Source organism: Notamacropus eugenii, chromosome 1 (genome assembly GCF_028372415.1).
Source record: "Notamacropus eugenii isolate mMacEug1 chromosome 1, mMacEug1.pri_v2, whole genome shotgun sequence".
Classification (NCBI taxonomy): domain Eukaryota; kingdom Metazoa; phylum Chordata; class Mammalia; order Diprotodontia; family Macropodidae; genus Notamacropus; species Notamacropus eugenii.
Window position 1 is genome coordinate 404,466,871 of NC_092872.1, and position 27,476 is coordinate 404,494,346.

The 27,476-nt window shown below is 41.1% G+C and overlaps 1 protein-coding gene across 1 annotated transcript in view; it reads left to right on the forward strand.

Moving 5' to 3' along the window:
- Positions 1-5,221: 5,221 nt before the first annotated feature.
- NEURL1B (neuralized E3 ubiquitin protein ligase 1B) overlaps positions 5,222-27,476 on the forward strand; it is a 67,388-nt gene continuing 45,133 nt past the window's right edge. The window contains exon 1 of the mRNA XM_072630978.1: positions 5,222-5,506. Coding sequence (XP_072487079.1) covers positions 5,476-5,506 — 31 coding nt within the window. The 5' untranslated portion in view covers positions 5,222-5,475. The remainder of the gene's footprint in view (positions 5,507-27,476) is intronic.

Consider the following 27,476-nt stretch of genomic DNA (forward strand, 5'->3'; position numbering starts at 1 on the left):
CAGCAAGCATTTCATAAATGCCAAGCTGATTAAAGGATTGATAGAACCTACAATACTATGATGTCCATTTCTGCTACTCCCTTGCTGGGTGACCTTAGGCAGGTCTCTTCCTTTGAGCTAACATGGTACAGTGGGAAAAGCACAGATTCTAGAGTCAAGGGACTTTAGTCCAGCTGATATATTTTTTATTATTAGCGTGAGAATAGGCAAGTCATTTTAACTGCTGGGACCTCAGTTTCCTTATCTGTAAAATGAGGGTCATATTAGATGGCATGTGAGATCCTTTCTATCTCTAGATCTATGATTCTATGATTCTTCTTTGGGCCTCACTTGCCTTGTCTTCAAAATAACTAATAATATATATCTTTAATTATAGTGCTTTAAGTTTTTCAAACTACTTTTAAAAAATACTATCTCATTTTATCCTCACAAAAGCCCTAGTAGGTAGGTGACATTATTATCCCCATTTTATAGATGAGGAAACTGAGGCAGACCAAGGTTAAGTAACTTGCTCAAGGTCACATTGAAGTCAGATTTGAATTCAGGTCTTCCTGACTCCAGGTTCAAGGCTCCAACCACTACAAAACTTAACTCTCCTAGGAAAGGAGTATAATGTAGCAGAAGGGATTTCAGATTTGGATAGAAGCCTGGACTTCTTCCTATATCTAGTGCTATTTAATAATACCAGAGTGCCCTTTAAAGTCACCTTGCCTTCTGGTCTTCTATTTCCTCATCTCTAAAATAATAGGACTGGGCTAGATTAGCCTCTGAGGTCCTTTTCAGGTCTAAATACTATGAAACATTCCCTTAAGATAATTGAGAAAAAAAGACTACTTGGAAAAGTTAACTGTGAGGGAAGAGGACTGGACTAAAAGATATCAAAGATTCTATGAGTCTATGATTCTGTTAATTCATCTAGAATTCAGAGGTTCCCAAATTTATTTGGTCCATTACCTCCTTTTAAAAAATTACTCAGTGCCCCCCTGGAAATCTACTTATTAGTTATTTAACCCTTTAACTTTTTTTTTTTTTTGAAATTTGCATCATTTCAAAAAAATATAATTTTTTTAAATGATGCATCTTAAATTTAATAATTTATTGTAAATTTGTGGGGTTTTTCCTGTTCAAATTTTGATCATGCAATACCGCATCATGTAATCACACAGTATAGAATTGTAAACAAGTCATTACAGGCACATATTCCTGCTGATGCATGCCAGACTTCCTGACAATGGGTGACAGGCTCACCTGCCAACACTTGCTTGTTAAGACCTGTCAGGGGACTTGACCACTGATGTGTTATAATTTGTATTTTTGTGTTTATTTGGAAAATATTGTAATCACTATGACTTTAATTCTGTTACATAACAGATGAAACGTATGAATGGTTTTTCAAAATTTTCTTCTCTTCTTTCCTTGTGCTTCCAGAATCCCTTTATTTTTATTCAATGTCATCAAATTGCACCTGAGGCTACTATGCTCCCCCATCCTCCCAGTGCCCCCCAGGGGGTGATATCAGCCACTTTGGGAACCTATGATGGATTGTCCAAATTAAATTCCTGCATTGTTAGACCATAAGAAAGAAAAGTACTAGATTAAACCTTCACTTTGTCCTCTGTCTTTTATAGAGAACTAATATTAGAATCATCACAGAATCTGAACTGGAAGGAACCTCAGAGACCATCTAGCTCAACTGACGTAAACAAGAATCCCTTCTATAGGATATTAGGCCAATGGTCACCTAGTCTTTGTATAAGGAGCTTCAGTGAGGGGAAGTCATTTTCATTTGACCTTGGGACAGCTCTAATTGTTAGGTATATTTTAATTGCTTCCAGATGAAATCTGCTTTGCTACAACCTTCACTGGTACCTCTTTGCTTTGCCTTCTGGGGCCAAGTAGAACAACCCCCTCTCCCCATGACAGCCTATCAAATATCACTCTCGTATTCTTGCTTGGTCTTCTCCATTGGAGCAACGTTTGTTTCTTTTGAAAACTCAAATATATGATTTGCCATGTTAATGAATGTCCCTTATACAAGGCCCCACATGGTAAATTCCACCTTAAATTTTAGCTCCAGGTAAAACCTTACTTATGCAAAAGAATCCATATGCTCTTTCTTGCTGGACAATGAGAACTATGTAATCCAATATGTTTCCCCATTGGCCTTAGCTGCTAGGAAACAGAGGTAAGTCCAATGACCAAATTATAATAGTTTACCCAAGGTGCCTGATCACATGTACTTCTGCAGTTTTCAGATTGTACCTGTTCTGCTGTTACCCATAACTATCTTGTTCTACATTATATTTTGTGTGCTACATCAGATCTTCTTGAGAACTAGGCAAGGTGTAAATCCTTAATAAGTATCCAAGAAACCACAGAGGGAATCCCTTTGTGAGGCAAAGGATTGCCCTATAATTATGTGAAAATCTGGATTTACAAACCAGATGTCAGGGTTTGCTGTACACAGAGTGCACCTGTACAGCTTTTACTAGGCTGAGAATTTCTGTTTGCCTCAAGCCTTCATTCCCATAAGATTGCCCAATACTGACCACTTAAATTTATTAAGAGTAACTGCTCTCTGAATGCACTCTTGTTCTGGGAGGATTGCTAAATTACAGGCAGGTGATAAAAGTAAGAATGCTTTCTATGACCAATCTCTAAAGATACGGATACACTTTACCATGTTCCATTGTCCCTAATCACAACCAGTCTGGTTATGCATTTCTACAGAAAAATCAGATGGAAAAAGCTAAGGAACTAACTCCAGCCACACAGGCATAAAGTCTCCTCCCCTAGAGTTTTAAAACTGGAAAATGGTTGGTAGCATTCAGCTTTCTTTCACTCATGAAATGTTCAACCAGTGCATTTCCTAATATTAAGGTAGTGCAGTATTCATGAAACATGGGTTCTGTATGAACAACAATTTGACAACAGCCTTGAAACTATAGAATTGATGAGGAAATACATCTCCCTCCTTTCAGCAGAGGTAGGGGACTATAGGTAAAAAATGCTGCCTATGCTCTTAGGCATGGTCATTATCAATTGGTTTTGCTTAATTGTCTTTCTTTGTTACTGGGGACAACTCAACTTGGAGTGTCTTTGGGAAGGGTATAGGGCAGTATATCCAAAAAGGACTGTGATAGAAAAGCAAGACTCACTAAAATTTTCATTAAACAAGTCAAGTCTCAAAACAGTACCATTGGGTTGGTCACTTATGGGGTCAAATTGGGTTACATCAAATAGTACCTACTATGTACATCAATTTATGCAACCTTCTTGTTTTGGGGACTCTCACTGCTCCTGCCTGGAGGTCTCTCAATTAATGAGGGTGCCAAGGTGGGCTTCTTATGGTAAAATGAACAAAGTGCTGAATTTAGAATCATAGGACCTGGGGTCAAATTCATGACCCAGATTTATGACTTATCACTAAAGTTACTTCAAGAAAATCACTTAACCTTTTGGGGGCTCATTTTCCTCATGTGAAAAATAAAGGAAATTGGACTAGATGACCCCCAAGACAACTTTTACTCTTATTTTTCACTCCTTCCTCAAAGCTGGCAACAATACAGAAGCAAATGACACCCAAATGGAATCCTCTCGCTTAGTAATGGTTGTTTTGTAATTAAGAAAAAGCAATGGCAGGTTTCATGAATGTTTCTCCCTCTGGAGATGTCTAGAATTTAAATTTACAATGTATTTCCCTTGTCCTATGGATTGGAAAAAAAAGATCTCCACCTTATAATAAAGATTCCTATGGTCTACACTAATTATCCCTGGTTTCTCTCTACTCCTTTCCCACCTTGCTCCCATCTTCTCTGCCACTTAGGCAAAAAAGTGGTGAAATGGATAGAGTCCTGAATCTTGTGTCAGGAAGACCTGAGTTCGAATTCAGCCCCAGAGGCTTAAATAGCTGTGTCATACTATGCAAGCACTTAACCTCTCTCTGCCTCGGTTTCCTTGTCTGTAAAATGGGGATAAAAATAGTACCTATCTCTCAGGGTTACAGTGAAGATAAAATGAGGTATTTGTAAAGTGCTTTGCAAGCACTCTACAAATGTTAGCTATTGTGTGCCCTATTCAGATTACCCTCATTACCCTTCTACTTGCCAAAGTTCTCAATCAAACAACTACAGAAACTGTCTTCTAAGAACTGACAGCTTCTCTCCTCATTAGAGAGTTAGAGGCATTCGAAGAAAAAAAAATTAGCCTGAACGGAGAGTCCAGGAATCTGGGTCCAGGTAAAGGGGTAGTGGGGGAAAAAAAGGATTTTGAATTGGACTATCTGGATGAGAAGCCGAACTCTACCAAACTCATTGTGTGACCTTGGGCAATCGCATTCATCCATCCACTTAATTTAAGATTTACTAAGCATCTACCAGGTGCAAGACACTTTGGTATCCAATGACAAAAAACAAAACACCCAGAGAAACTGTCGGTTGGTGGGGGGATGGAGGGACAACAGGTAAGCAGATGAGTCAATACAAAATAGAAATTATGAGGGGGAAAGGCAGGAAGGACGGGTGGGGATCAGGAAGGATCTCTTGTAACACATAGCATCTGTAAAATGAGAAAACTGGACCAGATGATTTGTAGGGCCTTTTTCAGTTCTAAATTCTATTATCTCAGTCTGTTTCACCACTAACTAGCTGTGTGTGACCTTGGGCAAATCCCATCGCCTCTCATGGCCCAGGGTCCTTGCCAGTAAGAAGGGGGCCGCAGGTAGAAGCGGTGTGCCTTATTAGCTAACCTTTCTTTCCCTGTTAAATGCACTTGTCCCCTTTTTGCTACTAACGTCAAGGAATGTGTTGTTTCCTTGCTGCCTGTATAGGGGCGTTCGCCCAGCTGGGGCCCCGCCTGAGTTTCCTCTCCGAAGCCCGGGCATGGGGCAGGCTGGGCCGGCTGCGTCTGTCGGTCCGTCCTAGCTCCTAGGAGTCACAGAGCTCCGCTGGGATTACGCAGTGCAACGGCTGCTGGGCACCTGGGCGCGTCCTCATGGGAGGCTCCAGAGGGAGCGGAGGAGTGGCGCCGGCTCCCGGCTTTTTCGTCGTTGCTCCTCTCCAGCTGCCCTTTCCAAACTTTCAAAAGATGCGGCCGGACTCCGCCCCCGAGCCCCGCGCCCGGGCGGCCGCCGAGCAGCTGCAAAGGGAGAACGGTGGAGGGGGGCGGAGCGGAGCGGGGCGGGCCGGGGCGGGGCGGAGGCCGGCCCTGCCCGAGCCCAGGCGGCTCCGCCTCCCGAGGGCGCGAGCCGGCGGTGGCCCGAGGAGCTGCTGGCTTGTTCCCTCGCTCGCTGCTGGTGCCGGCAGCAAGCTATGCGCCGGAGTGGAGCCCTCGAACCCGAGCATCCGTCGCGCGCGTAGGAAGCAGCAGCGGCAGGGGTGGTAGTTAGCTGTCAATGGCCCTTCGCCTGGCCGGGCAGGACCGGACCAGGGGACCCTCCGCGCCTTCTACGCCGCAGCCCACCCCCACCCGAGAGTGATGGGTAACACGGCTCACAAGACCCTGCCAGGTAAGCGGCCGCCCGCGCCCCGGCTCCCCGGGGGACCCCGCTCCCCTCGGAACCACTTGCCGCTCTGTGCTCACCACTCTTCGGCCGTTGCTCGGGACTGAGCTGGCTTGTCGCCCGGTTACCGGGCTTGGCTGACCGACTGCCGGCGTTTCCCGCCCTCCCAACCCGCCAACACACACATTCACACTCACACACGCACACATGCCCGGGGCCAGGCCGTGCCCACTGGGGTTGCTGCCTCCCGCCAGGGAGCAGGGCAGCAGGACTGCCCGCTGCCCTCCGCCCTGTCCTGGGCCCCAGCGCCGGCCCTTTGCTCCTCCTGCACTCCTCTCCTCCAGGTACCAGGCAGGGCTGCTCAATGTTACCCCATTCTATGCCCCCCGCCACCCCAGGGACCCCGGCTGTGGCCAGGTGCTAGCACCCTCCCCCACTCCCAGAGCTGCCCGGCTCTCCCCTTATCTTAGCCTTTTCTTTGGGGTTCTTCCCACCTCCTCACACACACTTCTGTTCCTAATGCAAAATTGCATGAACGGGGAGAGTGGGCACGGGCAGCAGCCTGGCATTCGAGAGCTCACCTGAAACCCCTGAGGTGTGTATTAGGAAAGGGAGGGATGGAGGAAGCAAATCACAGGGGCTCCGGGGCAGCAGCGGAGGAAAGAGCTCAAGAGCTGTACAACCATCGACCCCCCCTGCTCCAGCCCCACCCCGGCACCCCGATCGCCTTCCTGTCTGCTCTAGTGCTTCCTGGAAGAGGCAGCCACCATCTCTCTTTCCCCTTTGTTTAGGCGTTTCTCTTATGCCCCCAGCTTGTTGGGGGAAGGGAAGCTCTTGGCTGAGGAGTAGACAGACCCAGGGACAAGATCCAGCTCCGGGTGGCCCGAGGGGGTCCTGTGGGAGGCGCCACCTGCAGAGGGAGTTGGTCTTACTCCCTGAACTGCCAGGGACAGAGTCCACCAGGGTGAAAGTATCTGCTTCAAGCAATGTACTCTGAGGACCCGGAGAGTGACTGTGGGGGTAGAGAGAGAGGATGGACAGCAGGGGATCCCAACCGAGCCCAGAAACAGACTGGTGTCGGGCTGACAGCCTTCAGGACTATGAGAAGGGATGAACTTTCTCCCCTGCTTGTCACCACCTGCGACTTCCACAGCTGTTTGGCACCATGAGGGTGACAGTCCTTGGACAGGGTTGTCTGTTGGCTGTAGAGGTCTTTGTCAACCAGGCAGCCTCTTCGGGACTGTTCCTGGCAAGTGGTCTAAGGCCACTGACACAGAAGGCTCTCTTGTCCTCTGTCCTTCTGTTATGGTATGTTTCTGTTTCCCTGTAAGTTATTCATCCCTTGGGTTTGGATGTCTCCCTTCCCCCTACAACTGGTTGAGTAGATTCTTATAGCAAACCTGGACTATCTGTTGATCAAAGATCACAGTCTGGCAAGATATGGAACTAGTATGTTGTTAGGAAATACAGGCAGTTTTCTGCAGAACGTTGGAGATTTTTTTTTATAAATCTACAAAAAGAAAATTCAATAAGATAGTGTATAGAAGCCCAGCAGGAGACTTAAGAAGGAGGACAGATCACCTCATCCTTCCATACACCCACACACATCATCCCTTCTTCCTTGGCATCTCACGCATGGTTATCAGAACATCTTTTTTCCACTCAAGGAGATTGTAGTAGATTAGTGATAAACTCACTGATTTAAAAAACTGGACTATGGGAGGCAAAAACATCTAATCATTTTTCTAGATGAAACTCTGAGGTAATTTCAAGGCCCCTGTAGAGGAACCCTAGAAATTCAGCAAGTTGGTAAGGGCAGAGAAGGGCCTTGATGCACTGTGATACAGTTTATATTTTTCTGGGTCCTCACTGTGTCAGGAAGGTAACTGAACGTTCAGATGAGCATGAATTCTGATACAGCCTACAAAACTGGAAAGACTTTCAGTAGGTCCCAGAAATGATTTGTCTGTCTGCTTAGAGCAGTGTCATGGACCCCTTTGGCAATCTGATGAAATCTACGAACTCCTTCACAAAATAGTATTTGTTGCATATTTTCATAATGGAAAGAAAAGCTAAATTTGCTAGAGATTGGGGAAAATGATGTTAAGTTCATGGACTTCCTGAAATCTATCTATGTACGCCAACTTAAGAACACCTGTCATTGAGAGGGGCCTAATCAAGTGTGAAAAGGCACACTGGTGGAAGGGTAGTCACTAGGTGATGAATTTTGTCAGCCATAGCTGCTCATGAATACTATCAACCAAGGCATAGAGAAGTAGGAATAGTGAAGATGAAAGGAATATCCATGCCAAAGGCATCATGCATCCATAAAGAATTGTGGTACCCTTGTGTAGTGAAAAGAGCAAGCCAGAATACATAGTGGAAAAAACTCTGGATTTGGAGTCAGAGGACCTGGCTTCAAATCCCAGCTCAGCCACTCAGCTACTACCTTTGTTAGTCAATTGGGCAAATTACTCAATCTCTCTGTGCTTCAGTTTCCTTACCTGTAAGATAAAGGTAGACTAGATAGGCTCTAAAGTCCCCTCTAGCTCTATATCTGGGCAGCTAGGTGGCATAGTGGATAGAGATCTGCCCTTGGAATTAGGAAGTCTCATCTTTCTGAGTTCAAACCTGACCTCAGACACTAGCTGTGTGATCCTGGGCAAATCACTTAGCCTTTTTTGTCTCAGTTTCCTCATCTATAAAATGAGTCCTTATCTGTAAAATGAGTTCAGTCCAATATCTTTGCCAAGAAAACCCCAAAGTAGGATAACATGACTGAACAACAACAAAAGTTTTAAATCATTCCAAGACTAAAAGACAGAGACTTCTGGTATAGTCTCAGCTCTGCCATTAAATGACTGGATGACCCTGGGCAATTCACTTCCTTCTCTGGCGTCAATTTCCTCATCCATAATGAATTAGAGATTCTTAACCTTTCTTTGTATTATGTTTCCCTTTGACTTTTCAGTGAAGCTTATGGACCCCCATCTCATTATGGACCCCCTTTTTGTTTTTGAGACTGGATCTTCCTATCTGCCCCAGGCTAGAAAAACCTCCCCATCCCATACTAATTGGCCTAGGAGCTTTGACCTACTCCCATTTCTGACCTGGGTCAATCCATCCCTCTTTTGGCAGCCTATTGGAGCTCCACTCCTTGAGGTTCATCATCATACTGGTGCCGGACTTAGCTCAGATTGGCTTTAGCCCATCTCATCTTAGAATCCCCAGCTCAAGTGGTTCTCCAGCCTTAGCCTCTCTCAGAGCAGGGATAACAGGCTTATACCATCATTCCTGACCCAGAATAACGTTTTTAAATGCATAGAATACAGCAACAACACAACTACAAAGGAAACCAGTTATATTAAAATAAAGATTATTCTTTTTCTCATCCCAGTTTACAGTCTCTGGGCCTCAGGATAAAAACCCCTGAACTTGAGCATCTTAAAGTCCCCTTGAATTTCCTCTCAGGGCAACATCAGCAGCAAAGAGACTCTTCTTTTGAAAGATATATGTAAATAAAAAGTTAAAACTGGAGTCCTAGCTGCCTGTTGCATGAGTAGGTCTTTGCCCTCTTCCTGGTGAATTGTGTCTATGGTAGGAGTCTCCTATGGATATAACCAAATATAGCTTGGAATCATTCTCATCCAAAAAGGAACTGGTTTGAAGAATCACACCCGTTACAGTCTCTCTTAATTAAGAAATGTTTATGCATCTCCAGTGCAAAAACTATTTCTCCAGATGTGGGTCATCTTTCAAGGGTGGAGGCGGGGGTGGGGATGGAGGTAGGGGCAGACATACTGAGTATGTGAATGAGAATACAGCATTCTAAAAATAGCATGATATTTATCTAGTAGTATTCCCACTCAAGCACAGATCTCACTCCCTTGTCCCTGACTTTATTTTACAGCTCTAAGTGAAGAGTCCTAACACAGGTCACCTGTTTTAGTAGTTGTACACAGAATCAGAATAGACCTCTGAGACTACCTCATCTAACCCATTCCTGATCAGGACTTCGCTCTCCAACATCCTGAGCAAGTGATCAGGCAGCATTTGCTTGAAGGTCTCCAGTGAAGGGAAACCCATTCCCTACAGTACATTCTGATTTGAGATAGCTGTAATTGTTTTGAAGTTTTTTTCCTTAAACATAACTAAAGTCCACTTTTGCATGTATTCTATCAATAGCTCCCAGTTCTACCCTCTGGGGTGAGGCCTAATCCTTCCACAATCAGCCCTTCTAATACTTCAGGACCATTGTCATGTCACTCCCTTCTCCAAGTCTTCTTTTTCCTCAGCTAAATAGCTTCAGTTTCTTATACTTTTTTTCTTATAGCATAACCTCCAACCCATATTCTGATTGCCTTTCTCTGGATGGGCAATCAGTTTTCTGGGTGTCTTTTCTAAAATGGCACACCCTCAACTAAACCCAATAGCCCAGGTGTGGTTTGATTGAGGGCAGAGTCCAAAGGAACTGTCACCTCCCTATTTTATTTGACTGTTCTTTCTCGTCAGGGACCACTGTCTAGCCACACTTCCTTATGGGCAATTGAGATGGAGGACTTTGGTTTCAAACAATTGTAACTTTCCTAAATGGATGGATAACAGTGAAAGCAAGGGCAGTCCAGGGAAGATATTCTATTGCAGGGAGTTCAAAAACCTCATAGAATCATTTATGATGCTCAGTGTTGCTAAATTCTGTGTTGAAAGAACTTTTCTATCCTTCCTTGGTAAAAACAGCTCTATATTGTCTCACAGTTAAAAGGATACTTATGTGGAATTCCTTATCAAGAATTTAAAATAATTGACTTCACATTTACTAAAGGAGGGAGGGGAAACAGGGAAAGATGCCCATCTTATCCCTAACAGCACATTATTTACTGCAACAAGGCAAAAAATAAATAGAAGATATTTCACTGTTCCTCACCTCAAAGTATTTACAATCTAGTTGGGAAGAGATGGGCAAGAAGTGTTGACATTACAAGAAATTTGTTTTTCTTTCTTTTTATTTCCCCCAGTGGGATGAGGTTTGGGTGGGAGAGAAAATAGATTTCTGTTAATTTAAAAAATTGACAAGTGGGAAGGATGCCGCATATGTGAATTGTTGAATGCATTTTCAGGTGTGATCCCTGAATTATTAGTTTTACTTAATTGTTTTACTTTGTTACATGAAATCTCTCTTGAAGTGGGGATAGTCTGTGTTTGTAATATTAAAACAAAATACAATAAAACAATTTTAATGGGGGGCAGGAGGGAGAGAAAATGAATGCTCATTAATTGATTTTTTTTCATTTAAAAACTCACAACAGATGTAAATTAGCCTCTTAGAATTGGGGCTTCTGAGCATATCTAATCCAATCTGTGTACCTCCATAGGTGCCCTGTACGGTACCCCAAACTAGTGGTCATCCAGCATGAAGACTTCTAGTGATGGGGAAACCCATTACCAAGTGAGGCAACCTATTCTGCCTTATGATAGTTCTAATTGGTAGAATGATTTTCCTCATAAAAAGTACGTCTGCCCTCTCTGCGCCTTGTGCCAGGGGTTTCTAGGTCTGTCCTCTGGGACCAAGCAGAACACTACTGATTCGTCTCCTACATGACCGCCCTTTAAATTCTTGAAGACAGCCACCATGTTCTTTTCTTTCTAAGTCTTTTCTCCGATTGAAACATACTCAATTTAGGTAACCCTTACAGGCTATGTGCAGAATGACTGAGGAGAAGAGGAAGAAGAGAGCTGCCCTAGCCGATAGGCTTTATCGAAAAGTTTCCTGAAGGAGGTGGCTTTTTGTGGTAGAAATTGAGAAAGAAAGGGCCTCAGAGGAGCCTTCTGGGGCCAAGGATTTGTAACAATGATGTGTGTATGTATGTCATCTTCTCTTGTCTTTGCCAACACATTCCAACCCTGCCTCTCCCTCCTCAACCATTCTTTATTATTGGCTCAAGCTGAAGAGGAACCTAAAGATTGGGCTTGAGCTAATTAAGCCACATTCTATTTTACCAGTTTAATTTCATTTTTCTGTCTCCACATGTTGATTTATTATCAGAGCCGTTTTCTTGCTTTAATGTAAGAAGAGAAAATAATATGTGCAGAGAAACTCTTGACATTGGTGGGCAAAATGCAACAAATTAGGCCATTGTTCAGAAAAGACCAGGATTTCTAGTTTAGCAGGAACGGCTTATTTCTCATTTGAATCCAATCTAACCCAACAACTGTTTATTAAATGCCTGCTGTGCGCAAGGGGCTGCAGAGACAAAGACAAAATGATAAATGGTCCCTAACTTCAAGAGATATGGTACAATTGTCAGAAGTTCTTGAAAGGAATTTTGCTGAGTCTGCAGTGAAATTTTTAGGTGTTATGCATAAGAAAACTTGTAAATAATTGTATGTGGTATAAATTTTATTTATCAACATGTGTAGCAAGGTAAGTATAGTATTTACAAAATAAACAAAACTTGCCTCTTACACATATGTGCTAACCTTATAAGTCTGGCCTTAAATTTCCAAAGAACTTGACAAAATTGACTTCATATTGAAGTCTCCCAACTCTACCTAGCATGATCAATTTAAAAATTCAATATGCCTCTTTTTCTTGTGATGAAAGCTACTGTGCCATGAAAAAAAAGAGTTTGAGGACTACTGATATACTTGATAATTTGAGAGAGGGAGGGAGAGACAGACAGACAGACAGACAGAAGAGAGAGACTGAGAGAGAGAGACCATCCTTTAACAACTGGCAGGATCAAGAGAGGCTTCCCACAGGTGGGTGGCAGATGAGCTGAGTCTTGAACAAGGGATTTTAGGAGACACAGGCAAAGAAGGAGAGGTAAACTTGATCTTATTAAAGGCACATTTGGCTTATTGGGTCCTGTCTGTGTCAAATATAGTTTAAAGCAGGAGGAGGTGGGGAGTCAGAGGTTCTTGGAAAAACCTTTTTCAAAACAGGAAAAGGACCTATGTGGATAATAATATTTACAGAAGCTCTTTTAGTAGTGACAAAGAACTGGAAAACTGAAGGGATGCCTATAAGTTGAGTTATAGAATATTAATATGATGGAATACTATTGTGCTATAAGAAATTATGAAAGAGAGTTTCAGAGAAGCCTGGAAAGACTTGTATGAACTGATACAGTGAAGGGAACAGAACCAGAACAATTTATGCAGTAACAAGATTGTAATGAGACACAAAAAGACTTACTGATCTGATTAATGCAATGACCAAGCATTATTCCAGGAGATGATACAGCATGCTACCCACCTTCTGACAGAAAAGTGATAGCTCAAGATACAGAATTAGACACATTTTTGTCTATAATCAGTGTGGGAGTTTATTTTGTTCCACTATGAGTATTTATGCCAAAGATTTTGTTTTTCTTTCAATGGAGGAAGAGGGAAAGAGAGGAAGAGACAAAAATAAACTCATGCTAATTAAAAAAATGCTTTATAAGGACAAATTTGTTAACATGAGATGTCCTTTTAACAAGTGGTCAACTTTTCTTAGGCTTCTTTTATTTTTCAGCCTTCAGAGAGACCACAGAACTTTTGAAGCAATCTTCTTAGAATTGTAGGATTTAGAGCTAGAAGGAAACTTAACAGAACTGTAATTAGTAAATTTGGATCCTGGGGTAATAGCTAAGAAATGCACCCAGGGCAAACATCATGAATGACACCCTCATATCAACTTTAAAAAAATATTTTATTTTTTTCCTAATTACATGTAAAGACAATTTTAAACATTCATTTAAAATTTTTTTTGAGTTCCAAATTTTCTCTTTCCTTCATCTCCCCTCTCCCTGAGACAGTAAGCAACTTGATATAGGTTATACGTGTTCAATCATATAAAAACATATTACCATATTAGTCATATTGTAAAAGAAGACAGACCCAAAGGGAAAAAACACACACAAAATATAGAAGATGAAAAATAGCTTCAATCTGCATTCAGATTCCATCAGTTCTTTCTCTGGAGTTAGATAGCATTTTTCATCATGATTCCTTTGGAAATACCTTCGATCATTGTATTGCTGAGAATAGCTACGTCATTCACAGTTGATCATCCTACAATGTTCTTCTGGTTCTACTCACTTCACTTTGCATCAGTTCATATAAGTCTTTCCAGGTTTTTCTGAAATCAGCCTGCTCATCATTTCTTATGGCACAATACATATCAAGTTTTAAAAATAAATTCATTTGAAGGGAGACTTCTGGGAAAGACCTAAGACCTTGGGATGTATGACCGACTTGGAGAGGAAAGAGCTAGAAAAAACTCTGTGCTCTAGTGGGGACACAGAAACACTGCGATGCCAACCCATGTTAATAAGAGATACTAGATGATCCTCACTGAAGGGGAAGATCACCAATCACCTGGGACACAGTTCTTGGAGGCAGAAGATAGAAAGTAGTCCATCTGGTAGCCTCCTAGCTTATCTAATTATTCTTGCTATCTGGACACCATTCTCAAGTCTTACCCGCTAAAGGAATATAAACATTTTCAGTGCCCTCGAAATTTGGTTCTCTGGAGCAAAGCCCTAGTTACCATATCCTAGTTATAATCCTGGACCTTAGTGATCATCCAGTCCAACCCTTCATTTACATATGTATAAACTGGGACTCAGCTAAGGGCAGACCTATGCTGCGAGTATCACCAGTGGATAACAGTTAGCATCCAAAAAGATCTTGATAAACTAGCTCATTGGGGTGGATCTAATTGTTGTTTGTTGTTTATCCTCCTTTCTTGAAGAGGACATGATATTAGGAAGATGTGCAAGGTAACCAACCTCACCTTCTCCTCAGTAGCCATCTGGGTCCAATGGCAAGATACAGATCAGGATGACTGGAGATGGCCCCTGATGGATCTAATGAGATGACATTCAGTAGGGGTAAATGTAAAGTTTTGCTCTTAAGTACAAAAAATCAACTTCATGAATATAAAATGGGGGGAGGCATATCCAGACAGCAGTTATTCTGAAAAAAAAAAAAGATATGGAGATTACAGTGGACTGCAAGCTCAATATGAATCAGCAGGGTGATGTGGAAAACAGCACTAATGCAATCTTGGACTACATTAAAAGTGATATAGCTTCCAGGAATAAGGCCACTGTATTCTCTGCTCTAATCAAAAGTATTCTGAGTGCCATGGTTTAAGAAGGATGTTGATCAACTTTATAGTGCCCAGAGGAAGGCAACTAGGACACAGGGATCAGTTGAAGGAAATAGGCATGTTTAGCTTGGAGAAAAGAAGACTCAGAGAGGATATGATAGCTGCTCTCAAGTATTCAGAAGGCTGTCATTGGGAGGAAGGATTAGACTTGTCCTGTTTGGTCTCAGAGGGCTGAAACAAGAGCAATACTCGGAAGTTACCAAAAAAAAAAAGGGGGAAATTAGACTTGATGTGAGGAAAATCTTCCAAACAAAAGTGAAATGGACTGCCCTGAGTGGTGGAGGGCTTTATCCTCCCCTCCTTGGGGGTCTTCAAGCAGACCTGGATAGCCACTTTGACCCATAGATTGTTGTCAGAGATTCCTTTCATATAGGAGTTGAACTAGATGATCAGTGAAGTCATGGAAATTCAAGATTGTCCAGAGTCACACAGTTAATTGGTCAGAACAAAAAGTCAGATGCAGGTTCTCTGACTTTCTACTATGCCAACTGCTTCTTTTTTTTTTTTAAATTTATTTATTTAACTTTTAACATTCATTTTAACAAAATTTTGGGTTCCAAATTTTCTCCCCTTTTGTCCCCTCCCCCCCCCAAACACCAAGCATTCTAATTGCCCCTATGACCAATCTGCTCTCTCTTCTATCATCCCTCTCTGCCCTTGTCTCCATCTTCTCTTTTGTCCTGTAGGGCCAGATAACTTTCTGTACCCCTTTACCTGTATTTCTTATTTTCTAGTATGCCAACTGCTTCTTTAGATCCCGCCTGATAAGTAGCAAAGAATTGATAAAGGCTAGCTATTGTAATACCCTCTCTACTTTATAGCTTTCTCCTCTGTCACTCAAACGTGATTTAACATCATAGCCGCTTTTCTGTGCTGTTATTTCCCATCTCCTGGCTACTCTGTTTCATATCATCATTAGAGATTTTATGGGTCCATTGAGCAAAAATACTAACTTCCTCTTAGTAACCCAGCAGTTTCTTCAGTGTATATACAGATATCACAGTGTAATTCATAAACCCAACTGGTTAAGACTTGTAAAACAGGTTATAGTGATATTTTGAGGGTCAGAGGGATGGTGGCTTAGGCTTTGAGCTAAGTTGTCTTAGATCAGAGGTGGGGAACCTTTGGCCTCCAGACCACATGTGGTCCTCTAGGTCCTCAGGTGCAGCCCTTTTGAATCCAACCTTCACAGAACAAATCCCCTTAATAAAAGGATTTGTTCTGTAAAACTTGGACTTGGTCAAAAGGCCATACCCAAGGACCTAGAAGGCCACATGTGCCTCAAGGCTACAGGGTCCCTACCCCTGTCTTAAATTGTAGGACTGTAATTCTGTGAGAGAGTATAGTATTGTCTTCTTCTTCATCATCATCGTCACTAGTAATTTTAAGGTTAGCAAACCTTGAAGTCACCTGCCAAAGAGTACCTATTTTAAAAGGGCCCTGGACTGATAAATGTGAAATTTATTTATGGGGCACAACAAACCAGAGAACATATATTTGGGGTATTTCCCCTCTTTTTTCATGTAATTGGCAACAATAATAACCATAGCTTTTCCATAGAACTTTAAAGTTCACAAGTATCTCATTCTGTCTTCACAACAACATTAGGAGATAGGGGCCATAATTATCCCCATTTTATGGATGAGGAAACCAAGGCAGAGATAGAGGTTAAGTGACTTGTCTAGGGTCTTTGTTGTTGTTTAGTTGTTTTTCAGTTGTGTCCAACTCTTCATGACCCCATTTGGGATTTTTTTAGGCAGAGATACTGGAATGATTTGCCATTTCCTTCTCCAACTCATTTTACAGATGAGGAAACTGAGGCAAGCAAGGTTAAGTGACTTGCCTAGGGTCACAGAGCTAGTAAATGTTTGAGGACAAATTCTAACTCAGCAATGTCAGTCTTCCTGGCCCCAGGCCCAGCACTCTATCCATTGGGTCAACTACCTGCTTGCCTAGCACATAGTACGTACTTAAGGTTTGGTGACTCACTACTTTCTTCTTTCATAACTTCTCCTTTGAGTGGCTCCTTTTAGCCCCCAAGTCCACCCCAAACACTCCTGTTCCTTCTCCACTAGCCATGGTAAACTGATGCAAGCTGGGACAACTAAAAGGAGTCATGCTGGATTTTGGGTCATGAACATGTTGGATTCCAATCCTGCTTCCATAGGCTTTAAAGTACTGTAAAAATATCAGTATCATTTGAAAAATTGTTGACAACTCTCAGTGAGTCCTTTTTATATATAAAGTATGCTTAACTAAGGGCAGCGATTAATTTACCTCTTCACCTTATTGGGCTGTTTGCAATCTCTAGGGTAGGCTGTTTGACTAATTGATAAGCTGTTTAATTAGTGGTGGCTCTGGCCTTAGCTACCAGCCTCTCACATTGTAGAGCTCTTTGCAGATTACTACCATTCTCACTTTGGCCATTTATTTTACCTTGTGCTGCCGAGCCTGTTTGATGCTGATAGCTATTCACAGGTCTGAGTCTGGAAAGGCAGAAAATGCTGGCTCCTCCTCCCTTTTCCCTGTTTCTCTCCAGGTATTAATGTGAGCCATGGACGGTGATGGCAGATTTCCTAGAGCCAGTGCATCCTGCATTCATAGGATTTCAGGATCTGAGAGCTGAAAGGGACCTTGGGAATCAGTTAGTCCACCTCCTTGTTTTACCAGGGAGCTAACTGGGGCCCAGAGGGAGAAAGTAATGGTACAGTTTACTCTCCAAGTAGCTCCTTAGAACAGGTAGTTTGCTGTGTGCAGCTATAAAGAAAATCCATCCCCCACAAACCCCCCTCTTCCCTCTTTCTCCACACCCCTCCCCACCGAGTTTCTGTGCTTACCAGTGCGAAAGCAAGCAGCTTAAAATAGAATTCAGGGGCACCAGGTGGCATGTTCTTTAAGAGATGTAGAGGCTGATGTACTGACTTAAAATACAGAAGAAAGATACAAGATCGTAAGCATAGATGCCTAATAGTGAGTCCACATACTCAATTTAGAGAGAACAAAAGAAATTTTTTAAAAATGGAGGGTTAGGAGAGAGAGATTGGCAGAGATGGGTAGGTAGGTAGCCAACTAAAAGGCACGAATAGTATAAATATATGAAGAGGAAAAATAAGGACGTTGCTGAGCCATCTCACAGATGGAAACCTTTCATTGTATTTTAGGATACTCAACATAGTACTAAGCATAGCTTGGCACAGTATTTGCCACATAGTAAGGACTTAATAAATGCTTGGTGAATTCTTTCACACTGCCCTTGCAGATCCAGGATTTACAAGTCCTATGTTTCCCACAAACCCTGGGACCCCTGCCATTTTCTTCATTTCTTCCTTCCTTCCTTTCTTTTCTTTTCTTTCTTTTCCTTCCTTCTTTCCTTTCTTCCTTTCTCTTCTGTACTGGTTTGTGGGATGCTAGGAAAGTCCCTTCATCTCTCAGTGCCATAGACAATTCTCCAAGCTGAAAAGAAAGTGATGATCTGCATTTGGAGAAGGAGTTTCCTCATTTGGAAGTTCCCTGTACCACAGAAATCACTGATCTTGTCCTCAGTCCTAGTCTAAACTCTGTAACCATCAGAAGAAGCAAACAAGAAAAATAAAAGATGATGGATGGTACACGAAACCATAAGTCTCAAACATCTTACAGTGTCTTTTTTTCTCTTAAGCATATGTTAATTTTTTTGCCCCAAATGCCCTGTTTGCTTCTGTCCTCCTTTCTAATCCCTTTTCCTTCTGTGTATTTATAGAAAGATTTTGATACCATTTTAAAAAAATGCCCCATAGAGTGCTAGTGTAGGTAATCCAGCTTCTAATGCATTCTGTCTGTGTGATAATGGGCAATCCATCACTTAAATGTCCCATGCCCTCAAATCTCTGAGACTCTAGAGGTTATAGAGTAGTTACCGAGCTGCATTGGTGGGAGAGAGTTCCCATACTGGGAGTTCTCTATACAGATGAAATTGCAAGCCTACACCACATTTTTTTCATAATCTTATTATGCGTACTATTGGTATGATCCAGTTCTCTTCTTTCTGCATCACTTTATATGTATCTTCCACTATTTCTTTAGGGTCTTCATCAGGGTGAACTTTGGGGGGGATTGGGAGGTGCAAAGGGTTTCATGGGAACCAGGCCTGTGATATAGGGACCTCCCAATAAGGAAACTCCCTTTATAGATGCAGATTTGCAAGTGCTCTCTGACTCAGTTCTACATAGTGGTCTAGGACACCCAATTGTCAAGGGTCACCCAGCTAATGTGTCACAGGCAGGTTTTCCTAATTTCTAGGTTGACTATATGCTGTGCCACATTGTTCTATTGTTTCTTATGGTAAAATACTTTTTTTTTTTGCAAAAACCTGGAAGCAGTATATTTGTCCAACAGTTGGAGAAGGCTGGTGGCATGTGAATGCTGCAAAATAGCATATTTGGGGAGCTTCTGTTATTTATTAAGCTCTTACTATGTTCCTGGCACTGTGCTCGATGTTAAGTATACCAGGGCAAAAGAGAAGCAGTCTCTGCTGTCAGAGAATTTATATTCTAGCAGAGAGTGCAACATATACATTTACAAGTACCTATAGATAAATATAAAGTTAGTAGGAGAAGATGTGGGGTAGACAATAGAAGCTGGGGATCAGGAAAGATTTCCTGTAGAAGGTAGCACTTGAACTATATCTTAAAGGAAAAGAAGAATTCTGTGAGACAGAGGTGAGGTGCGAAGGGAATGCATTCCAGGCATGAGGGACAGCTAGTGCAAAGGCACGAAGGTGGGAGATGGAGTACTCTGTACTATGAACAGCAATAAGGTCTAGTTAGACTGCAGGAACATTCTATAGTCCTTGCTTCAGAGAAGTATATAGCAGTTCTTTCCAGGCATTATTCATTTTAGAGTTTATCTAAGTTTAGAATATTTCAAATTCCCCTTGGCAATGTTTATAGTATTTAGCAAAAAAATTATAAGCATTTGTAGAAATTTTTAATTGCTCAACTCAGATCTGTGTTTTTTTGGGTTTTTTTGTGGATATGCCCCATATACTGAAGACTTCCCTCTGGTTCTTTTAAAGTTCTATGGGCACCAATGCAACACTTGGGTTATCTGTCTTCTACATGTCATTTTTCTAAAATGAAGGGGAAAGCATTGATTAAGTGCCTACACACTGTGGTAAGAGCTGAGGATACAAATAGGAAAGGCAAGATGGTCCTGCTCTCAAGGAGCTCACCTTTTAATTGAAAGAGAGAATGTATAAGAGAATTCAACTCAGGATAGATGGCAGGAGCCGAGGTTCCTTAGAGTAGATTGCCAGGTTCTATGACAGTGCCCAAAGGTCTGGGAGCAGAACAGATGGTAAGACCCAGAGGACTTTAGGATTCAGTGGCAGAGCAGAGGGTAAGGTCCAGTGGTCTTTTATCTCTCTGGAAGGACTGTAGTTTATAATTTTCTTCCCTTCCATGTGGTAAACAGCCAAATCACTCTTGCTACCAACCATCTGCTTAATGAGATCTCTGGATAGAAAAGAGTGTATCAAGTTTTAGGGAGAGATATGAAGAGAAGGCAAGGGTAAAGGGCAATCTTGCTTCATTTTCTTGTTTTAAAATGACTTCTTTTATACCATTTCTCTCATGCACATCATCTTTTGTAATCTGACACTGCTACCTACCGACTCTATGCATCTCTTCCTTACCCATTGGGCCATCTGCAATTTGGATCCCTCTGAGTTCATGGTTCTTCATGATTCTTATGTATAGAGTAGCTCTGAAAGAAATATTGATGTTGACAATATTGGGTTTTGTGACAGGGAGCTGTTTTAACAAAAGAAGCCAGTAAGAACTATGGTACTGTGGAAAGAGAGCTAAATTTAGTCAGAGGATGTGGATTCAAATGTGACCATGGGCAAGTCACTCAATTTTTCTGCACTACAGTCCACAAAATGCAGGTATTAGATTAGAAGGACCATGAACATTTCAATTCTAAGTCAGCAACCCTGTGACTAGCAAGGTTAGATTATTTCTCCAAGGGAGTCTTTTAGTTTGAGCCTTTGGGACTCCATGAACCCAAATTGTTCTTATTTGGGCATCTTTGTGACGGCAGCAACTTAGATCATGGTAAGACTGATTCAAGTCTCTTATCCCTATTCACTACTTGAGTTCCATAGTCTTGTTCTCATGTACATTGGTGTCTGCCTCAGGTCATATTCCTCAGTCCCTTTGCCCTGCCTTGGTCTCAGTGTTCCACTTTGCTAAAAGATGATCCTCAGGGCTGGTTGAACCTTTAAACCTGCTTCACATTTTGGGAAGCTGGTAGAACTTCTTAAAGAGTTAACCATTTTGTTATGTAGCATAATTCTCCAGCCTCTCCCTTCCAAAGAGAAAAGTCCTCATGCGTTGCTGGCACATGAAGGAATGCCTTTAAGCTATTTAAAAAATGTATTTTGTTTATATCAACAACATCACATAGTGTTTATATAGCAATTATATCAACCAGAGTACTTGTTTTCATGCCTTTATTCCCAATAATAATTAATTTAAGAGCAGTGTAGAATAGATACACAAAATGTGCCTCATTCTATTTTTATGGTTCTCCCTTCCCAAGCAGGCACATTTCTGTTCCCTAGGAAATCAGCTCTTGCTTTGGGCATTTGTTTCTAGGGGTACTTAGGGCTTATCAGGACCATAAAACATGGCAATAGCTATGATTAGGGCACTAAAATGGGCATTAAATTGACAGCTGGAAGGTTATTGGGACTGACTGTAAATTCCTGCCCAGCAATTGAGCCCCACCAAATGGCTCGGATTAATATGGGTTGGTAACTAGAATGTCAGAACTGAAAGGTCCTAGAGAGATGCCCTAATGCAGCCTCCACATTTTACAAGACTCAAAAACAAGGAAGAGCTTTATCTAACCAAGGTCATGAAACTCATTAATGGTGTAAACCAAACCTTTGCCCCAGAGAGCAGAGGTAGAGATGCATGCAAAGAAGGAATGTCCTCTCTGGGTAGAAATCCCATGGCAAATGTACAAAGGGAAAACTAAAACAAACATAGCTCCTGACCTCAGAGTGTTTATAGTCAAGCTGCGGGACTAAGACACATGAGTGTGACCACATAACTGATGATACGGACATTGCATCCCAGCGTCTCCAAGCTGGAAGGAACTTCAGAGGTCATCTAAGTCCAGACTGGACCTGAGCAGGAATTCCCAATATATCATCCCTGGCAAAGCAGCCTATGCTATGGAGTAGGTAATATATGCTACATGCCAGATGAATGATATAAAAAGTGCTAGAGAAGTTTGGATGAGGGAGAGGTCCATGTGGGCCAAGGTGCTTCAGGATGGCTTTACAGAGGTTTGCCTTGAGGTGGGTTGAGACAGGAGTCACATAAGCAAAAAGGTATTTCTGACAGTGGGGTTGTTGTGATCAAAGGTGTGGAGGGGGAATTGTTTAGGACATGTTCAGAAGTGATGAAGGGCTCTTTGGACTTGAGAGTAGGATTAGATTTGAAAGTGAGAGGTAAAATTATGCTAATAAAATGACTAAAATGGCCAGACTTTTTGAACCAGAGACTCCATTACTGGACTGATACTCCAAGGAACCCATCATATGAGGGGGGAAAAAAAGTCCCCCCACACTCCAAAATATTTGTAACATCACTTTTTGTGATAAGTGAGAATTGGAAACAAAGTAAATGCTTATCAGCTGGGGAATGACTAAATAAATTGTGGCATATGAATGTAATTGAATATTACTGTTCTGTAAGAAATGAAATATGTGTTGAATATGGAGAAGCATGGAAAGATCTACATGAACTGATACAGAAGGAAGTAAGCAGAGCTAAGAAAACAATGTACACAGTGACTACAACGTGTAAATGGAAAGAATGACATCTTCCCCAAACTCAAAAGTAAATGTAACAAAATTATAAAGATCAAATGGGACTCAAATGAAGAGGTTTGGGAAGATACTCAACCCACCCTTTTGTGGGGGGGGGGGAGGGTCCACAAGTGTTCTATATTGCACAAATTTTCAGGCTTTTTTCAATGTATCAATCAGTTGTGCTTACATTTTTTTCCTATCTAAAAAATATAATTTGTCATACAGGATGGCTTTCAGGAAGGGATTGAGGGGAGGATTAGATATATGGGATAACCATGATGATATAAAAAAAATGGAAAATATCAATAAAAATTTATTTAAAAAAAAAAGAAAGTGGGAGGTAAAGTTGGAAAGGTAGAAAGGGAATGATTTTGAATGACAAGCTAAGGAATTTAGGTTCTATCCTGAAAGCATTAGAGAACCCCTAAAGGTTTTTTAATAAGAGGGTAATAAGATCAGTGGGAATCATAGGAAGATTAGTCTGGCAGCAACAGAAATATGTAGGATTCACCCATCAGTGTTCTTTGTAATTAACAGTGGTTCTGTTTTCCATTATACTCTAGGAGTGGATAGATGTCTTTCAACTTGGAAACTAATTATGTATATGCTCCTAAAATGGTCATATTGAAAAGTCATTCAAAGTGATCTCAAGTGGAGAAATCCATCCCACTCCTCCCCTACACACACCTACACATCAGGGATGTTCTTTAAGGTAGACTGATTGCTGAAAAATTGAAAGTACATTAACTATTTGTGAATCAGACTATAGTTTAAATATACTTGAAACATTCACAACTTAAAGGTGAATTAGTCTTTAACACAAATAATCACCCTCTAATTTGTTGATTTCATACATTAAGATTTCCAGATAAGATTTGCTCAAGCTGGGAATGCATTTCTGTCTGTTGTAGGGATCTCTCACCATCTTCCCCCAGTTACTACCTATCAAAATCCCACCTAGCTTTTAAGATCTAGCTCAGAAGTCATCTCTTCCATGAAGTCTTCCCTAGTTTCTACCATTCCCCTCTCTCCCTGTTCCCTATTTGAATGTCATTATTCCATCCTTTGGACTTTCTATATAGCACTTTCTTTGCTCCTCTCTTAAGGCATATTCTTAAAGCTTTATTCTGCCTTTGAGTGGTAGGTTTGGTGTATTTGTACTAGACTTTAAACTCTGTGTAGGCAGGATTTATTGTTGAATCTCCCACAGCACCTAGCCTTGTACTTTGCATGCAATGGGAAAACATTCAACTTTTGGACATCCAGCAGTTATCAAGCTCAAAATGTAGAGGTTTTATTTATAGAACTGTTTTGAACTTCTAATGGATTTCAGGTACAGCAAAGAAATACCCTTCTTCTTTTCCGTAATAGGTGGATAGCAGGCAGTAATGGCTGGCTCACAAGTTGGCATAAAGAAGCAGGTTCAATATTAAACCAGTTAGTGTATGACCTCATATCTTCCCTTGTCACATTTGTCACTATCTAGTCACAGCCACCTCCAAGCTCATTTTAAACCTCCGGGAAATGTAGTGTTGGGAACTTAATGTTGGTTGACTAAAATCAGTCATTCATATCTATATTTATAGGTGCTTCATTCATAAAACATTCACAAAAGTTCATTGAAAGAGTAGCTTTGTGTAAATAAAAATGAAATGAATGAAAACTTGGTTCTGACTTAATTTTTTTTTCCCTTTGGATATGTTTTCCATAATTATTTTTTCTTTCAGAACAGCATGGATTTAGATTGGAAAGGTCCCTTAGGGGTCATCTTAATCCAATCCCCTCATTTTAGAGATGAAGATAGATTAAGGGATATAGCTAAGGTTGCACAAATGGCTGAGTCCACCTTCAAACTCAGGTCCTCGTTCAGAAATTCAACCCTTTTTCTGTTTTTGCCAGAAAACTGTTGAAATTCCTTGTAAGTGTGGAGAAACTCAGATGAAGAGTCTCTTCTTATGCTATATAAGGTGAACTAGAATTCATTTATAATTCAGGAATTTAAATTCAATAAACATTGTCTACTTTATGAAAGACAGTATAGTAGCTGGCCCTGGAGTCAGGATTGGCCTTGGATTCAACAGAAAGGACCAGGTACTGTTATTGCCCCCCTTGGGTGGTTATCCACTTCATCTGACAATGGAGGGGGTTCAGTTGGAAAACAAATGCCATCTCCTTTTCACTGGCTAGCCTCCATGTACGGAATGCATTCCCTCCCTACCTCCACCTCAAAGAATCCCCTCTCCTCTTTCCAGTTACTGGTACCACCTTCTACATAACGTCCTTCTTGATCTCCCCAATAGCTTGTGCCCTCCCTGACAACCTACCTTGTGTATTTGTTTTCACTCTGTATATTTATTCTGTATGTACCTATACCTAAGCTCAAGCACCACTTTTGACACATCCTAGCTGTGTGACTCTAGTCAAGTCACTCTCTAAGATTATAAATTGCAGAGAAAGTGCTGAGCTATTTTGGTAGTAGGAGTATCTTCATCCAACAGGTTCATTGTTGTTGTTGAAAAGTTTTAGTCAGGGTGTTCTTGGCAAAAATGTCAGAGCGTTTTGCCATTTCCTTCTCCAGTTCATTTTACAGATGAGGAAATTGAAACAAATAGGGTTAAGTGACTTGCCCAGGGTCACACAACTAGTAAGAGTCTGAGGCTGGATTTGAACTCAGGTCCTCTTGGTACTCTATCCACTGTGCCACATAGGTTCCCTAGTGGTAAGAATACCTCTACTAATAAAGTCATGAAAGCAGGGAAGTACAGTGAAAAGAATGCTGGATTTGGTGTCACAGTACCAGGGTTCAAATCATTCCTTTAACTACTTCCTTTGTGACTTTGGGAAAGTCTTAAGCTTTCAGGTCTTTGAAAAACTGAATTTCCTCAAGTGTAAAAGAAAGCAATTGAACTAAATGACCTCCCAGATCCCTTCCGTCTCCAAATCTATGATCCTATGATCTTTGAATTATAAGGCAAATTTTCATATTGTGATTACCAAGGATAGCTTTGAATAGGTACAGACCTAAAATGCAAAAAACCTGCCTGTGTACATTGACAAAGCTGAGAAAATGGACCATTTCCCTTGGTCTTACTCTTTCTTTTAAAAGATTTATTTAAATGGTCAAAGAAGTAGCTATAATCACAGGCAGCAAAGTTCTAAAAGGAGCCACAGAAAAGCTCTGGGGCCCAAAGGAAGGAAGCCATGATTATAGATGGGTCAATGCAATTCCAAATTACAGGGCACCACTTTATTTCCTCCAATTACTTTTTGTTCTGTTTCTTGTTTGTCCTCCCACCTCCATGGTAATATGGAAAGGAGCCTCTCACCCTATTGGCACACCGTGACCTCTCTACAGTGTGGGTCCCTGACACTAGTTTTCCAGGAACCTTTTTCTCAAGGTCCAATTACATAGTTACAGAAGAGAATCTTTGTACACTGTCTCTGAATCAGCTAAATCTCAACTGACTTCAAGGGTGTGTCCATCCAAGCTACTTCATTGGATTTGAATTTTGGGGGATCCAATGCTGCTGGAAGTAAATGGGCTATCATTTAGACCTTGCAAAGTGAGTATTTTCTTCATACTAAAGGGAGGTTTACAGTATCCACTTAGTAGGATTGTAAGACCAATGTCAGAAAATGTTACATATACTAGAGTCTCAAAGCGTCGACCAGGGTTGAGTCCTTTCCTATACTTTAGAGATAGAGCAGTTTGTAAAGTCAGATGAAGATGGCTTAGCAAGAAATTATTCCAGTAAAAGAAACCATCTCCATTTTCTAGTGAAGACTAATGAACAACTTTTCCAGCAGATATTCAATCTGGCTCCAAGCTATCTTTCCTGATGGACTGTACAGGGTTCTACATCATGTAATTTACATTCCAACCAAACTGACACTTTTGCTGTTGTCCACGCACAATTTTCCATTTCTCACATGTGCCTTTGTAATAGATCCCACCATACTTGGAATGTTCTCTTCACCTTTGCCCTGTTTTTTGAAATTTATTTTATTTTTAATTTCTGGAATAAAACAAGCATTTTTGTAACATGGTACAATAAAAATAATGATCACACATGGAACTGCAAATCTTCTATGCACAGCTTGTTATTACTTTCAAATATACAACAAAATTATCTTTTTTTAATTAAAAAAAATTTAAATTTCCTTTTTCTTCCCTCTTCTCCATCCATTAGACACAAATAGGTATGTATGGTATGTATACACACATATATATATAAATATGTGTGTGTTTATGTAAAATTATTCTATGTACACTTCTATTTATCATTTCTTTCTCTGGATGCAGATAGCATCTTTCTTCATATGTCTTTTATAGTTAATTTGGATTTTTATAATAGTCAAAATAATTTATTCACTCAAAGTTCTTAAAAGAATATTGCTCTTGCTGTATACAATGTTCTCTTGGTTCTGCACGTTTCGCTCTTCATTATTTCATGTAAGTCTTTCCATGCTTTGCCTTTGGGAATCCTTTGCTCCCTTTAAGACTCAGTTCAAATGCTACCTTTTCTGAACTACCACTCTCCATACCCGCTCCTTCAATGTTAGCACTTTCTCCCCTGAAACTACTTTGTGCATCTATATTGTATTTATTTATCATAGCAGCAGATCTAATGCTGGAAGGGACCTTAAACTTCATCTACTTTAACCTTCTTGTTTGACAAGTCAAGGAAACTGAAACTCTGGAAATTTAAGTGAGTTTCCTCAGGTCGTACTTATCTCTATAAATAAGTGCTTCCTTCCCAGTAGAGTATAAGCTTCTTTCTGCCAGGAACTGTTGGATTTTGGCCTTCATCTTCCCAATGCCTAACATGGTCCTTTGCATCTAGTAGGTGGCTGAGATATATATATATATATATATATATTTTTTTAAATTACTCCCTTTACCTATCTGGATCATGACTCAGGCATACCACCTATGTCTCTCTCTATGAATCCTCCAC